Source organism: Ailuropoda melanoleuca, chromosome 17, assembly GCF_002007445.2.
Source record: "Ailuropoda melanoleuca isolate Jingjing chromosome 17, ASM200744v2, whole genome shotgun sequence".
In the NCBI taxonomy this organism is placed as follows: domain Eukaryota; kingdom Metazoa; phylum Chordata; class Mammalia; order Carnivora; family Ursidae; genus Ailuropoda; species Ailuropoda melanoleuca.
Genome location: NC_048234.1, coordinates 27,717,149 through 27,735,166, shown reverse-complemented (window position 1 = coordinate 27,735,166; position 18,018 = coordinate 27,717,149). Strand labels below are relative to the sequence as shown.

Genomic DNA, 18,018 nt, shown 5'->3' with positions numbered 1-18,018 from the left:
GAGAAAACTTTCTTCAGGTCGTTTAGGATTTAGTGATGACAACCTATTTTTCCTCTTAAAGCCCCATTCTACCATCTCAAATACATAGATAGGAAGAGTTTACAGGCATATATGAAATAATATGGCAAATTTTATATAAAGTTGGAAAATGTTTTTCCTGAAACAGGGCAGTCAAGGTAGGTGAGTGATTTTGAATATTAATTTTTTTCAGAAGTATCACTTTTCCTATTGATCAGGGTATCTAAAAATATTTTTAAATTATTTAATGCAATAGATAGTTCAGGTTTTCTTTGTCGTTTAGTTAAAATCCGAGGTCTGAGGTATTCAGTCATCTAACTAATTATAAATGGAGATGTTTACAGAAATCATGTGCAGGGTTGCCTGGCTGGTGCAGTCAGTTAACTATCCATTCTCGATTTCGCCTCAGGGCATGATGTCAGGGTCCTGCTATCAAGCCCCAGGTCGGGCTCCATGCTCAGCGGAGAGCCTGCTTGAGATTCTCTCCCTCTGCCCCTCCCCCACATGCACGTGCTCTCTCTCTTTCCCTCTCCCCCTCTAAAATAAATAAATAAATGTAAAAAAAAATCATTTGCAGTGGGATAGGATCTTATGACACTTTCTGTATTCTTGGTAGTGTCTATATTAATTTTTTCTGAGATTTTATATTTGTGGTTATCATTTCCATGTCAAATAAAGGATTAGAAATGTTCATTTGTCACCTGGCTGATAAGAGGTGGGGTGCATTGAATCTACATCTGACTATTCAACTCATAATTTTTCTGTAGCATCTTACTGCCTCTGAGAGAGATGTGTACAATTACATCATCTTTAGGAAATATCTCTTCTTCAACGTGAGTATCTCTTTGCAGTGGACAATGCTGTCGAATTTGCACACCATGGCTTATTCTACCACCAAGGCCAGTGTTGTGTAGCCGCATCCAGGCTTTTCGTGGAAGAATCGATTTACGATGAGTTTGTTCGAAGGAGTGTTGAACGGGCTAAAAAGTATGTCCTTGGAAATCCTCTGACCCCAGGAGTCACACAAGGCCCTCAGGTGAGTATACAGAAGAAGGAATAGCATTCACGGGGACAAGAACAAAATGTCCTCTTTAGGTGTACTTTTTATTGAATAAGATTATTTCCTTACCACAGACCTTCCTAGCTGACAATGCTGTGTCAGTCTGGTGTTTCCAAAAAGAAAAAAAAAAAAAAAAGAGAAGTGATGACTCTCACTCCCCAAGTTAAAGAAAGCACCCTGAGGTTGTGTGGCCTCGTCTTCATGTCTTGAAACAGTTTAAGAAGCATGTTGACAATTAAAGATGTGAGGAGAACAGCAAATGTTGTAAATTTCTTTTTTTTTTTTTCATTCTGCACACCTCTTGATTCCTGTATGCAGTCTCTGTCCACTTGGAAGTTCTTATAGAATCCTGGCATTTCTTTCTCCCTCAGGATCAGTCCTTTGTCTAGCTTCCATCCCACAGATGTGAGCAGCTAGCATACCTCCCAGTTCACTCCGGTCTTCAGTTACTCTGATGGGCCTTTGGTGACCTGAGTGTCATAGAAGGTCCTGAGTTCCTGGCTTTGTGGGAAATGTCTCATTTTCTGTGGAAAAGGCCAGTTGTTCCATAAGGTTCCCATTTTCTAATGTGTTCTTCAAACCATTATCAACAAAAGGGTCTTCCTTTGCCTCTTCCTTGCACAGTAACCTGTTCATTGTCTGTTGTGCAAATGCCTGGATCTTTCATTCTGAATTGACTCCAGACCTCTGGGACCTTGATCTAGAGCAGTGGTTCTCAACTGGGAACAGTTTTGCCCCCGCCAAGGAAATATTTGACATTTTTAGTTGTCTCAACTGGGGTGGTTGAGAGGGGGTGGTTCTACTGGCATCTAATGGAGGGTGGAGGCCAGAGATGCTATTAAATCTTACGGTGCACAGGAGAGCTGAGAGTTATCTGCCACAAAATGCCAATCAGGCCGCTGTTGAGAAATTGTTGTCTAGAGTGTAGACATTAAGCTCGGAGACGTTATTCTTTCACACTAAATATTATACACTGTTACATGCTATTGATTTGAAGCAAACACGGTTCTTAACATACTCACTAAGCCAAGAATAAATTTTATTAGCCAAAATTTATTGAACGCTACTATCAGCTAAACCCTGGGATGAATACCTGGCAATGCCCAAAGGAACAAGGTGGATATGGTACCTGACCTCACAGAGTTTACAGTCTGGAAGAGTTAAAAGGCTGTCTTGGGTTTTTCTGCTCATGCCAAGATAGCCAAGTAGGAAAACCTTAGGATTTAGGCAATACCAAATATTAAAACCTAAAAGCCCTAAAATAACTCAGTTGGAAAATGAGGTAATACGTTGTTTTATCTTAATCACATTATATTTTGTTTTTATCCTTGAGTTAGTACGGAGAAGTAGCTGCTAATTTTGCTTATATTGGGTAGCTTTTCAAATGGATGCCAAGACATGTAATAAATTTGATTTTGACGTGGTCTCCAATTCTAAGAAAGGAAGAGATCCTAAGATTTAAGTTGTGATTATTTCTTTCTCTAAATAACTACCTGTCTATGTAAAAGTAAAGCATTTTTCCCATTTGATTTATATATATATATATATAGAGAGAGAGAGAGAGAGAGATCTGAGCAGGATCAGGAGGGGAAGAAAGGGGACGTGAAAGGAAGAGAATATCTAAGAGACTTACTACTGAACATTCTTGGGCAGCACTTTCTCCGCTAGAGGATCTAAAATTCAACCAGAGGCTCAAAAATTGATCTAGAATTCCTCATGATTCCTAAGTGAAGGGAGTAAAAATAGACTTTTAAGAAAATTCCTATCCATAGACTTCTTAAGTAAATAGTGACCTAACTGCTTAATATAAGACTAAAATCTGTGTAAATGAGTAGATTTTCATCACAGGTTGTGCTGAGTAAGTGCAAAGTAGGTATTTGAGAAGTAAGACTGAAAAGCCCTTGGGGCTTCCTTACCCTTAAAAATACTTGTTGTTATAAGGAAGAGCTTATGGGAAGAGACACTTATGCACTAAGCGTATTTTTATATGTGTATAAATATATGTAAATACCTATTTTAATATATGTAAATACATGTTTTATAGCTATATAAATATATGTAAAGACATTTTATATGTATATAAATATATGTATATAAATATGTATATGTATATATATAAATTTCTTCATTGGTAACATGATTTTACAATTTGAATTCATAGACCAAAATATGCATGTTTAAAAACCTGGAAAAATTGGTATTTTCACTTGCAAGTAATGATACCCACATCAAGCGTTATAATATTATTACCAGAAGTTGCAACTTGTCCTACTGCAGAGAGGTGGACTTTCAAAATAGAGGTTGGATTTAAAATTAACCTCCCTGAGGCTCTGTTTTCTCATCTGTAAAATGGAAGCAGTAACACCAATCTTGCAGGGTGACTGGGCAGTGAAATGCAATAATCTATATAAAGCGTCTGAGTGCCTGGTTCACAGTACATGCTCAAATGTCTGTTGAGTAAATGAAAATGACAAGCTTCCACTTATACCTATGGTGACAATTACTATCACAGATCAATAACTTCATATATCTGCTCTCATTGCTTTTGTTGATCTATGGGTCCCAGATAATCTGAAGGATGTCTCAGTGTCATTTCTCAAACTGTCTTCGTTCTCAACCCATCAACCCTAAGGAATTAAAGAATTTGCACAAACACATCAAAATGTATACTTTGAGACTATTATAATGCCATGCCCTATTACATTTCATAGACTGGCCCACGAGCTAATGGCCCGTCACACGGTAAAGAGCCCCTGCTACATCCTAGTCTTATTGAGAAGTTCCTAAGGGCCAATAGGAAAAACAAATTCGGACATGGCCAATCTGAAACCTTCTGAGGAAGATTTGTATTTATGGTGAAGCAAAATTAGCTAGACTACACTATGTCCCTAGGTATAACTGAAAACTTCCATCACTAGGCCTAAACTTTGGTACAATGTTCTCAATCTTTCCTGTGCATTTGAGTCACCTGAGAATCTCATTAAAAATGCAAATTCTGATACAGTAAGTCTAGCCTGAGGCCTAAGAAATGCATTTTGCCACCAAGTAACACTAGAGTTGCTGGTTAGAGAACCACATTGTCAGTGGCCAGACACTATACTATGAATTCCTGTATTCTTACAAGTTATTGACCATCTAAGTTTTCCAACAAACAAATCCTTTCCACCTTTACCTCCCAGTGCATAGGCAAGACTAGGCCTGTCCCCAAATATCCACTCTGGTCACAGGCAGGGAAAAGTTTACACTTAGGGAATACATCTTAAAATGAAACCCCCCAAAATCATGATTTTTTGAGGCCATAGTGAGATTAATATTTTGGAATAGGCCACAGAGACTGCATGGAGATACAAGAATCCTTGGCTATTTGCTGGCACTCCAAAATATTTTAACCAGGCAAAACTGCCACCACCCCTTAGTCTGGCTATAGTAAATACTATGTAACAATTTAAATATCAAACCAACAGTTATTAAACCAACATTACAACTCCCTTGATCTGCTGGAAATGAAGGAACATTTTCTTTTTGAAACATTCAGTTAACTATCGTGCACTAGGAGGACTGAACAACATTGTACCAAATATTGTGCCAAATTTATAAAATAGTTTCTGGTTTCAAGTAGCACTTAATCTCATTGGATATGGGAACTGGGCTGTGAGCAGTTAGTCTGAAAGCTTTTTCTGGGATTTGAAAGATGGGGAGATGGCAGAGTCAAAGGAGAAGATAAAGAGCAATGCTCTTGAAGTCATGAGAAGAGACGAGTTGAATTGGCAAGAGGCCCTCCACCTGGACTCCTGGATGTTCAGTCTTTTTCCTTTAAAACTTAACCCTGGCTGCACCTGAGACAGCGCAGTCTTCTCCGGTGACTCAGAATCCAAGGATCGCTCAAGTCCTCAGTCTCCCCAAATTTGGAACTGAGACAATACATAGCCCCAATTCCAGTGCATGGAGGGAAGATGTGTGCTCGGGTATCCCAGGCAGAACTCCAGACTTAAGCTTGTTTTTTTTTTCCTTATAAAAATATTGCTTATCAAACCATTAAGGCTCTGTAATTCTTGTCACGTATTTAGACATGGCCTCTGTAATGGAGCAGATGCTAATAATCGGGACAGGGTAGAGATTGGGATTGGACCTGTGGAGGCTGCCCCACAGGGATCCTCACGGGGAGGATGCCCAGGCCGTGGTCAGCTTGGATCCGGCCAGAGGAGGTTGTCAGGAATGAGGAGAAGCAAACAGAGGTCTAGGGGTCTTCAAAGCCGTAAAGCATCTGCTTTCCAACTGCCATATTAAATTAAACCCAGTATCAAAGTTCTCTTCTCGTTTTCCTCTTTATTTCATTTAGGACTATAGTTTTCAAGTAAGCGTGTTTGACTCTTACCAGGCATTTTTCCCAGTGTAAATAGATGACAGTTGTGTGAAAACGTTTACACTTATTTGCAGGGCTGATATTTGTTGCTTATGTAGCTGTAAAACAAATGCTGAATACAAATATTTATCTTTAAGTGTTCTTTCTAGAAAAGTCAGGAGAATAAACACAGAATGAATCTGAGCCTCTGTCAGCTGTTTTGATGGAAGATGTCACTTAACAATATTCTAGCATTTTGAAACCCTCATTAACAGGCTCGGCAATACATTACCTTTATGAACTTACTTATTTACTTAATTCATTCATTTCTTTTCGTTTCTGTGTGATATTTTCCCAATAGATTGATAAGGAACAGTATGAAAAAATACTTGACCTCATTGAGAGTGGGAAGAAAGAAGGGGCCAAAGTGGAGTGTGGCGGAGGTCCGTGGGGAAATAAAGGCTACTTCATCCAGCCCACGGTCTTCTCTAATGTTACAGACGACATGCGCATTGCCAAAGAAGAGGTAAATATTTGCATTCTGCTCCGTTCCCTTCCTTGCCATATTTTCTCTATGTGTGCGTACAAAGTGTCCCTTTAAAAATCTCAGTGCTTGGGGAGCCTTGGTGGCTCTGTTGGTTGAGTGTCCCACACTTGGTTTCAGCTCAGGTTCATGAGATCAAACCCTACAACTGGCTCCACACTCAGTGTGGAGTCCGTTTGTCCCACTCCCTCCCCCTCTGTTTTTCCCCCCCAGCTCAAGCACAGCTCTCTATCTCTAAAATAAATAAATGTATCTTAAAAAAATAAAATTGTCAGTTCTTTTAACTTCTTTCTTGGTAAATGTTTCTTTTCATGTCTGTTCTTTTCATTACATTACAAAAAAAAAAAGCCATTTATTATAATCAAGAGTAAAAATAGTAAGGAAATCCTGAGGCCAGACAAGAATTTCCAGCCAAAGACAGATCAGGATGCTTAACAATTTCTAGGTGCTTCTTCCAAAGCTTTAAAGTAATTGAAAAGAAAACCTCATTTCGTTGTTGCTTTTTCTTCTCTGGAAATTATATATTCGAAGATAATTGGAAAATTATTACATGATACACAAGATTTTTAAAAATAAACTTATTTTATGATAAATTGTAGATGCAACAGTTGTTATGAGAAATGATGCAGACAGATCCCAATTGCTTTTTACCCAGTTTCCTTCAATTGGTAACATCTCGAAAAACTATAGCACAGTATCACAGCCAGTATGTTGACATTGAAACAAACACAGAACATTTCATCACCACATGAATCCCTCATGTTTCTTTAATAGCCAAATCCATGGCCCTCCTCTACCCCCCTATCCTTAACCCCAGGCTTTCCCTTAACCACCAATCTGTTTTCCATTTCTATAATTTGGTCGTCTTAAGAATTCTACATAAGTGGATTCATTCTCCGTGCAACCCTTTGGGATTGGATTTTTTTTTTCACTCAGCTTCATTTTCTACAGATTGGTCTGGGTTGTTGCATGTAAGGATAGTTTGTTTCTTTTTATTGCAGAGCAGTTCTCCGTAGTATGGATGTACTACCATTAAACATTTACCTACTGAAGAACCTGTGATTGTTTCCAGTTTGGGGCTACTAGGAATAATGCTGCTCTAAACATTGGTTACAGGTTTTTATATGAACATAAGTCTTCATTTCTCTGGGATAAATGCCCAAGAGTAAACCAGCAAACTGGTTTCCAGAGTAGCTGAACATTTTCTTGTTCCCATTAGCAATGTATGAGTGATCCAGTTTCCCTGCAGCCTTGCTCACATTTAGTGTTGTGATTATTTTTACTTTTAGCTGTTTTGATAGGCATGATAGCTCATGGTGAATTAAATTTGCATTTCCCTAATAGCTAATGATATTGTACATCTTTTCATTGGGTTGTTTGCCATCTGATGTCTTCCTTAATGAAATAGTTCTTCATGTCTTTTGTCCGTGTTCTCATTGGATTGTTTGCCTTTCACTGTTGAGTTTTGAGGGTTCTTTATGTATTTTGGATACCAGTCTTTTGTTGGATATGTGGTTTGCAAATATTTTCTCCCAGTCCATAGGCTGTCTTCTCATCTTCGTAGCAGGGTCTTTTTCAGAACAAAAGTTTTTCATTTTGAGGGACTTTCATTTATCCGTTTTTCCCCTTGTATGGATAGTGTTTGGTGTCAACTCTATGAACCCTTTGTTTACTCCTAGATCTAAAAGACTTTTCTGTGTTTTAAATTTTTTTCTAGAGGTTTTATAATGTATTTCATAAGTCTATGGTCCACTTTAGGTTAATTTTTATGTACGGAATGAGACCTAAGTCCAAGTTGTTGGGTTCTGTTTTGTTCTGTTTTGCCTATGGATGTTTAATTGCTTTAGCATCATTTGTTGAAAGGCAACTTTTCTTCCATTCCGTTACTTTTGCAACTTTGTCAAACTTCAGTTGTGCATGTTTGCGTATCAGTCTAGGTTCCCTAGTCTGTTCCACTGTGTGTGCTTTGTCTGCTGCTACTCTCTTGATTATGGTGGCTGTATAATAAGTCTTGAAACTGGGAAGACTGAATCCTCTCACTTTATTCTTTTTCGAAATCGTGTTAGCTAATCTAGTTCCTTTGCTTTTCCATATGAATTTTGTAATAAAAAGTCATGTAGGGTTTGAATGTGATTTTATTTACATGTATCTCCCTCCATATTCTCTTGGCCCTGTTTTCAGCTCTTGCACTTCCTAATTTTCCTGGAGAAATATATTGCAATCAAATATTAGGTGAGCACAAACTAATTAACATTAAAAAGAAGTTATCCAGAGATGTGATATATAACTATATAACTAGGAAAGGCTAGTTTGCATTTAGGAATTATAAATAATCTACCTCATGGACAGAAGTGTTTTATTTTTTTAAAGTTTTTATTTTTTTATTTATTTATTTATTTATTTATTTATTTATTTACCTGAGAGAGAGAGCACAAGCAGGGTGAGGGGTAGCGGGAGAGGGAGAGACTCTCAGAGGGGCTCCGCACTGAGTGTAGAGCTCGTCACGGGGCTCGGTCTCATGACCCTGAGATCATGACCTGAACTGAAATCAAGAGTCAGATGCTTAACTGACTGAGCCACTGGGTGCCCTGGACAGAGGGGTTTTAACAAATACAGAGATAGATTCCTTGGCTTTGGGCTATGAAGGTGTCACATAATACACTATAACAAGAAGGCACTGTCAACTCAAATATACTGAATCAGAACATTTTATCCAATGAACTTGTATCTCATATTTGTGATATGATAGAGAATCTTATTTTCGTTACCTCCCAAAATGCCATCAAGCAAGGAGGAAAGTGCAGAATCAGATTTGCAAACAATAGGAAAAATAAAACAAAAGAGATACATATGGATAATCAAATATAGTTTATCCACACCAATTCATCCTTTAACTCATTTTTGCATTTATATGCATATAAAGTTTGCGTGTACTGACAAATACAAGAGCTGCTGTTCTTGCATTCCATGGAAAAGTACAAAGGCCCCCCCAAAAAATGTTCAATCAAGGAAACATTTATTGTGCTCCTATAACACACATAGTAGCTTGTTTTGTTACTTCAAAGAAGCCTTGAATGCTGTGCTTTGTTTAAAATTATGTAAGATATTAACACCCTTATTACAATAGCTGCTATATACCTGGTTCCCAAGTTACAACATTATAATCAGATTTACAGCCTTAGGATTTGCACTCAGCCTCTATGGAATGGTAGCCCCCAACTCCAATACTTACATCAGTGATGAACACCGGAAAACTATCTTTTCTGATTTTTGCCAACCCCTAACATACATTTCCCAGAAAATTTTAGTCNCTTTTCTGATTTTTGCCAACCCCTAACGTACATTTCCCAGAAAATTTTAGTCTCTGGGAAACTAAATTTCAGAAGGACCCTTCTTTGTTTAATTTTAATATATGTTTTATAGAAACATAATACAGGAGCTTAATTTTTAAGAGAAACCCTGTTGTTTTTCTCCCATCTGGGGATGAAATGCAGAATAAGTTGACTTTGGGCTGAGCTAACCAGAGAATCTAGAACAAGTGAAAGAGCAGTTTAGGTTTGAATGAGCAAATCGTGAGTTTGTTTCCTATCCTATGATTATAGTTAATGAACCCATGCTTTGGTTAGTGGTTGGGGATTTAAGCTCTTACAGTAATGGATCATTTTGCTTGGTACATGTGAGTTGCTTAAGATTTGGCTGAAGAATAGAATCTGAACAAAAATTCATGTTGTTTCACCTAATTTGGGTGATTATAAAAAGATCTAAGTCCAGTAGAATAGGTGATATTTCAGTTGATATTTAAACTGATATTTAAAATAAAATCATTATTATCAATTATTGCCTACTTATTTCTCCAGTAGAGCAAGCACTGGCTTCTTGAGTTTGCTGTTTATGTAGTGACTTGCTGTGGAAAACTAGGGCGAGAATATAAAATATTCCTAAATTTAAAAGAAACTCTGAAGTTAACGACTTTATGCACAATGGTGAGTTATTGGAAGTCTAATTCCAACAACAAGAAAATGAATTTTGCCTTATTTATTTCTACCTCATTTTATTCCAAAGGGAATTTATCACATGACCATTGTGTATCCTAACCTCCCATTCCAGCAGCTACCATTTTGATTCACACTTTGAGATGCAAGGTAAAATCTTAATTTACGATAGTTGGTAGGGGAATAAAATTGCAATACCATTTAAAATATTCAGTTTTAACCTGTTACTTTGATTTCTTTCATGCATTTTTCTATGATACAGATATTTGGACCGGTGCAGCAAATCATGAAGTTTAAATCTTTAGATGAGGTGATCAAGAGAGCAAATAATACTGTTTATGGGTTATCAGCAGGAATCTTTACCACAGATCTCGATAAAGCCATAACGGTCTCCTCCGCTCTGCAGGCTGGGACAGTGTGGTAAGTCCAGTCTACCCAATACTGTCTTTTCAGTATAAACCACATTAACATGTTACTTTGAACTTTGTTTTTTCTCTGTATTTACGTATTTATTTTTGAGGTATTGACATGATATTACTTTCAGGTGTACGACACAATAATTTGATATTTGTATACACCACAAAGTGATCCCTACAAAGTGACTGGCTATCATCAGTCACTCTCCAAAATTAAATTTTTTTTCTTGTGATGAGAACTTTAAAAATTTACTGTCTTGGCAACTATCAAATATGTAGTACAAAATCATGTACTGTAGCTGCCATGTTGTACATTATACCCCCATGACTTACTTATTTTTTATCTGGAAGTTTGTACCTCTTGACCCCCTTTACATGTGTGTCCCATTCCCTACATCCTACCAGTCTATTCTCTGTACCCATACATTTTGTTTTGTTTGTTTTGTTTCTTAGATTCCACATGTAAGTGAAATCATATAATATCTGTTTTTCTCTGACTTCTTTTACTTAGAATAATACCTTCAAGGTCCATCCGTGTTGTCACCAATGGTGAGGATTTCCTTTTTTATGGCTGAGTAGTATTCCATAGTACACATACATCACATCTTCTTTATCCGTTCATCCATCGATGGACACTTAGGTTGTTTCCATATCTTGGCTATTGCAAATAATGTTGCAATGAACATAGGGTGCATATATCTTTTTAAACTGTTACTTTTATTTCCTTTGGATAAGTACCCAGAAGTAGAATTGCTGGATCGTATGACAGTTCTATTTTTAATCTTTTGAGGTGCCTCCATACTGTTTTCCGTAGTGGCTGCACCAATTTCCATTCCCACCAACAGCACAAGAGTTCCCTTTTCTCCGTGTCCTCGCCAACACTGTTATTTCTTATCCTTTTGAAACGAGTCATTCTGAGAGGAGCGAGTTAACATCCCAAGTAGTTTTGATTTGCATTTCCCTGATAATGAGTGATATTGAGCATCTTTTCCTGTGCCTGTTGGCCATCTGCATATCTTCTTTGGAAAAGTGTCTATGTAGATCCTCTGCCCGTTTTTTATTGGACCGTTTGTTTTTTGATTATTTGTTGTATGACTTCTTTATGTATTTTGGAGGTCAATCTCTCATTGGATATATGATTTGAAAATATTTTTCTCCCATTCAGTAGGTTGTCTTTTCATTTTGCTAATGGTTTCCTTTGCTGAGCGGAACCTTTTTAGTTTGATGTCCCCATTTGTTAATTTTTGCTTTTGTTGCCTTTGCATTTAGAGTCAGATTCAAAAATTTGTTGCCAGGACTGACATCAAGTAGCTTACGGCCTGTGTTTTTTACCTAAGAGTTTTAAGTTTCAAGTCTTAAATTGAAATCTTTATTTTGAGTTATTTTTGTGTATGGTGTACAGTAGCAGCCAAGTTTCAGTATTTTGCATGTGACTATCCAGTTTTCCCCACACCAATGATTGAAGAGACTGTCCTCTCCCCATTTTCTATTCTCACCTCTTTTGTCACAAATCAGTTACCATATATGCATGGGTTTATTTTTGGGTTCTCTATTCTGTTCCATATAGTGACAGTTTTACTTCTCCCTTTCCTATTTGGATAGTTTTATTTCCTTTTCTTGCCTAATTGCTCTGGCTAGGACTTCCAATATTATGTTGAATAAAAATGATGGGAGTGGACATCCTTGTCTTATTCCTGATCTTAAAGGGAAAACTTTCAGCTTTTCACCATTAAGTATGATGTTAGCTGTGGCTAATGTATGTGTCATACATGGCTTTTATTACGTTGCGCTATATCCCCTCTATTTCCTCTATCCCCACTTTCTGAGAGTTTTTACCATTAATGGATGTTGAATTTTGTCCAGTCTTTTTATGCATCTATTGAGCTTATCATATGATTTTTATCCTTTATTTTGTTAATGTGGTAGAGCTGGATGATTAATTTGCAGATGTTGAATCATCCTTGCATCCCTGGAATAAATCCCACTTGATCATGATGTATGACTCTTCTAATGCATCATTGAATTGGGTTTGCTAATATTTTGTTGGAGATTTAGCATCTATGTTCATCAAGGATATTGGCCTATAATTTTCTTTTTCTGTGATGTCCTTGTGTCTTTTTGGTATCAGGGTGATGCCGGCCACATAAAATGAGTTTGTCTTTAAGTTTTTGGAAGAGTTTGAGAAAGATAGGTATTAAATCTTTGCATGTTTTGTAGAATTCATGAATCAATCCATCTGGTCCTGAAATTTGTTTGCTGGGAATTTTTTGATTACTGATTCAATTTCTTTACTAGTAATTGGTCTATTCAGATTTTCTATTTCTTCATGATTTAGTCCTTAAAACTCTTATTTTTTTAGAATTTAATCACTTTTTAAAAAGATTTATTTATTTATTTATCTGTTAGAGAGACAGAGAAAGAGAGCACAGCAGGGGGAGCAGCAGGCAGAGGGAGAAATAGGCTCCGTCCTGAGCAAGGAGTCTGATGCAGGACTCAATCCCAGGACCCTGGGATCATGACCTGAGCTGAAGGCAGAAGCTTAACTGACTGAGCCAATCAGGCATCCCAGAATTTAATCATTTCTTCTAAGTTGTCCAATTTGTTGGTGTATAATTATTTGTGGTATTCTCCTATGATCTTTTCTATTTCTGTGGTACTGGTTGTAACTTCTCCTCTTTCATTTCTGATTTATTTATTTAAACCTTCTCTTTTGTTCTTGATAAGTCTAGCTAAAGGTTTGTCAATTTTGTTTATCTTTTCAAAGAACATGCTCTGAGTTTTACAGATCTTTTCTACTGTCTCTCCAGTCTCTATTCCATTTATTTATTTCCACTGTGACCTTTCTTACATCCTTCCTTCTGTTAGCTTTAAGCTTCATTCTTCCTTCGTTTTCTGGTTTCTTTAGGTGTGAAGTCAGATTGTTTAGGTATGCGTTCATGAGAAAAGGTGAGTTCAGAATAATCCTATGTTACCATCTTGATCCACGCCTGACTTTGAATTTTTTCAGATTACTTTGATTTTTTTCATTTGGAATCACATGGCCTGCTGGACAAGCAGTTACTGCCTTAAAACCAAAACCAAAACAAAACAAACAAAACAAAACAACAACAACGAACCAAAGCAAAAAAAAAATTTAAAAAAAAACCCTGCTCTATTGGAAGAACTTCAGAAGGGTATTTTCTCTGTATCTAGCCCCTAAATTGCTTACTCAAAATATTTTAATGTTTGGCTAATATAATGTAAGTGTCTCAGTAATTTCTAGGTACTTGGCACTGTGCTATACACAAGGGAGATGAACTTCTGCTTTAATCCATTTAATTAGTGGGACAATATTTATTCGAAGCCCTTATATCTGCAAATNGCCGGCGAGAGAGGGAACACAAGCAGGGGGAGTGGGAGAGGAAGAAGCAGGCTCATAGCAGAGGAGCCTGATGTGGGGCTCGATCCCACAACGATGGGATCACGCCCTGAGCCGAAGGCAGATGCTTAACCGCTGTGCCACCCAGGCGCCCCTGAACTTCTGCTTTAATCCATTTAATTAGTGGGACAATATTTATTCGAAGCCCTTATATCTGCAAATGTTTAATTCTTATATCAGTTTCTTATTCTGGAATTATTAGAGATGTCTGAAGGTCTTAAGTTGGAAGAACATCGTCATTTTGAGAAACGTGCCAGTTCATTTTTAACCTGATTTATACGTGCTTTATATCTGATTTATACTGTATCCTTATATCTCTGATTTTTATACGTTAAGGCAATGCCCCTCAACCTGTTGCACCTCTGCTCAGCCCCCAGTCTCTGGACTGCTGTGTTGGTAATTTTTACCCCATTGAACCTCATTTTGTCCTCTCAGTCCTGTCAGTATTGAAAGATTATTTTCCTTCTGGATAATCAGTCACACCTACTCCAGTTAAAAATCCATTACACATCGAACAATATTTATTTATTTATTTATTTATTTATTTTATTTATATTTTTACGTGATCTCTATGCCCAACATGGGCCTTGAGCTCACAGCCCCAAGATCTAGAGTCACATTCTCCACCAACTGAGCCAGCCTGGTGCCCCGAGCATCACAGTTTTAAGGAAAAGCAGCCTGCTGTTTCTTTCCCAACCCTGCATTACTGAGCAGGGGGGCTGAAAAGTATTGATCCTTCAAAGGGACAGCCAAGCAGTCCTTGCCCCACTCCGTAGCTCTGGAATCTTTTTTCCTAATCAGAGAATCACCATTTAGTCAATATGTTCTATGCCAGGCAGTATTCTCCGTTCCTTATGTTCATTATCTCATTTCACCTTACAACAATGGTGTGATTGTTAGGCCAAATTTATCGATGAAAAAAGTGTAGTTTAGTGAAGGTAAGTCATTGATCAAAGCTCACACAGTAAATGGCTGCTGAGATGCAGACCTCGTTCGGACCTGACAGTAGTGGTTCTCAGCCCTGGCTCTGCATCAGTCATCTGGGGAGCTTTAAAAATAAGAATAAACTGATTTGGCATCAGATGATGATTATCAAATCCATCTATTATATCAATGTCTGAGATTGAATGTGGACTTTTATTTAAAGGTTTTTATGTAAAGAGTATTTTTCAAAGTTCCCGTGTGATTCTTTGTGCAACCAGGACAGAGAAATTGCTTGAAAGCCTGATTCTTTCTATAGTGGGATGTTTCCTTTCAGAGACTTAAAATCAAGCAAATTCTTCTTAAATAAAGAGTAAGGCTAGTGATTAAAGTGCAATTTTCCTATGATAAAATTATTAATAAGATTCAGCATTACTATTACATGTATGTATATTATCTCCAGTTACTAAAAACTTTTTACATACCAGCCACTATAAGAAGGACATTCTATTAAAAAAAAAAAGCACATTCTATACATCGCCTTACTTATGCCTTGAAATAACCTGATTAAATATGATCACTTCCATATTAAATATTATCACTCTCACAAAGGAGAACAGATATGTTAGGCAGGCCTTTCTCAGTATCACCTGGGTACGAAGGGGGCAAAGCCAGGCCTTGTGGGTTTGGAACCTCCCTTCCTTATAACAAGAAGAGGCTGTGGAAGGAGAATCAATTGACAAGGATGATTATTTTGAACTTAATATCACTGAATATTTCTTAGCTCTCCATTTACTTCAGCTAAAATAGGTTCATTTCCAGTATAGGGTCAGAAGAGCAAACTCATTTTCTGTACCTTTTCACAAAGACAAGTTTCAGGTTTTTGACTTTGGAATGTTGTATGCCTGCTGGACTGGGGAGCATATGACATCATTCTGCCCAGTGGTGTGGAAATCCCCAGTCAGGAATTCCTCTGCTATTAAAACAGAGGCATATTATTGCTATTTATTCTCGAACATAATTCTAGTTCTGGCATTGTCCCAGACATAGTTTCCACTTGGTGTTTTCAAGATAANATGTTGTCCCGGACATAGTTTCCACTGGGTGTTTTCAGGATAATTATTGAATCCCAGGGTTGCTGGGATTTTACCCATAATTTCAGAGTAGGGAATCTGATTTTGTAGTTTGAAGGACAATTAAACAAAGCAGAGACAAGTTGTCTTTTGAAAGCACACATTTATTTAAGGAACTGTGCTCCAGAAGGAGAGACTTCGATAAGAAACTGTGGTCCAATGAGTACATGGAGCTCTGAGAATTGGGGAAGTAAATGCTTTAACTAAGGAATTGTCTGAATATTATCTCAGGATCAAATTCGTAGTCAAACTCCATGCATAATACAATGTATCTAGAAGTCACATTGTTGTTCTCCTATTATAATAACATCAAGGAAGAGGAAATATTTTAAAATAATGTTGTTTCTCCTTTAAATAATATTTTTTCTTCTTATGTATAATGAGAATCATATAGGCAATTGAATTTTGCTGTTCACTTTGGCCACCAGGAGATTGAAAGCTAAACGCATTGCTCACGCCCTGCAAAACTATATTCTAACTTTTCCTCCTTGTCTTGACCTTTTATCATAATTTTTCCTTTATTCTAATTATTCATGCTTTTGTAATTATATTTGTTCATATAACATCTTCAAACATTTTATGAAATATGGCAAGGGATAAACAAATTGATAGTGAAACCCAACTCCTGCTAAGGCCTCTCTAAGTAATTTATTAAACCAATTAATGGAAAAAGTGAACTGAGTAATGTGATACATATTACAATTGCAAAAGATCATTGATTCTAGCCTGTTACTTACACAGTCCTCAAGAGAATTACAAAGTTTGTGAATATAGGCAGTAAAGAACACCCACCCAACAAACTCCAGTTCTCTGACAAACCATATCCTCTTTCCAACAGCATGTTGGCCCTTCTGTCTTTTATAACTCAAACTACAGCTTCTTAGGGACACGGTGTTCTACCAAAATAACTCCCCACACACAGAGCTGTGCCATTCTGTTTCTTTCTAGGCAGTACATACACATGTATTTCTGCATTCTAATTTATAGTACTGTTTTTTTTAATGTGTTGGTTATATTGAAATTAACAAGGAGCTTTAAATTTCCAGATTTAAGAGTTATTTCATAGGTTGAGTATGATCCACAATGTACTTCTTTTTTCCTCAGGGTGAATTGTTATAGCGCGGTATCTGCCCAGTGCCCCTTCGGTGGATTCAAGATGTCTGGAAATGGAAGAGAAATGTAAGAATAACTTTCTACCAAGTTAAATGCTTCCCTTGATCAAAACAATTGTCACCCCATAGAATCAACCCATAGTTGCTACTTGAGTTAAAACCTGCTTCTGTTCTCTCCTGGAGATTCATACTGTCAAATTGCTTTTAAATGCTAGATTTAGCCCATAACTTCAAAAAAAAATGATGCCAGAAGGGAAATATAACATGGTAAGCTCCTACTATTCATAAGGGACCATACTAAGCACTTTATATTGGTTATTGAAATATTGCCTACTTTTGGCGTTTCTTGCTGTATATAAGAATGTAATCTCTCTGGGAAATATTTCCAAAAAGGAAGAAAAACTACAAATTGATTACTGTTAAGAAGTGTGAAAATATTAGAACACTCTAGTCATTTGAATATACCTCTTAAGTAACTAAATTTGTGCCTTTATCTCAAAAAGCTTCTCAGTGTAAGAAGAGTAACTCTCATTTGATGAAATATTTTGATATGGAACCTAAAATTTTAAATTACCTGAATTAGTTATTTTTGATATATATCAAATATATACATTTGATGTAAATATATATTATATATAAATATAAATGATATTTATATCTTATATAAGTTTATATCATATATAACTTTATATTTGATACATATTTATATATGATACATATTTGATATAGATGATTTATATATTTGATATATATGATTTGATCTATGACATATATTTGATATATATGATTTATATATGATATGTATATATCATATACATATATGATATGTATATATGATATGTATATATCATATATAAACGTAAAGGGTAATTTGACTAAGGAAAACATGTTTTATAGTCATGACTAGATTGAGAATATATATATATAAATTCATTTAGAAGCCTTCAAGTTGCTTTTGAAACCGGGTTTATAGACTTTTTGAAAATGTACATATACATATGTATACACAGAAAGTGGTGGCAATATAGTTAGTTTTATTATCAATACATTTTAAAAGTCATG

General features: G+C 36.5%; 1 protein-coding gene across 1 annotated transcript in view; it reads left to right on the top strand.

The window, feature by feature from the left end:
- The window catches only part of ALDH1A1 (aldehyde dehydrogenase 1 family member A1), a 33,238-nt gene that overhangs the window by 13,673 nt on the left and 1,547 nt on the right, over positions 1-18,018 (top strand). The window contains exons 3-7 of the mRNA XM_034647339.1: positions 167-176; positions 833-1,054; positions 5,782-5,946; positions 10,219-10,376; positions 16,949-17,023. Coding sequence (XP_034503230.1) covers positions 167-176; positions 833-1,054; positions 5,782-5,946; positions 10,219-10,376; positions 16,949-17,023 — 630 coding nt within the window. The remainder of the gene's footprint in view (positions 1-166; positions 177-832; positions 1,055-5,781; positions 5,947-10,218; positions 10,377-16,948; positions 17,024-18,018) is intronic.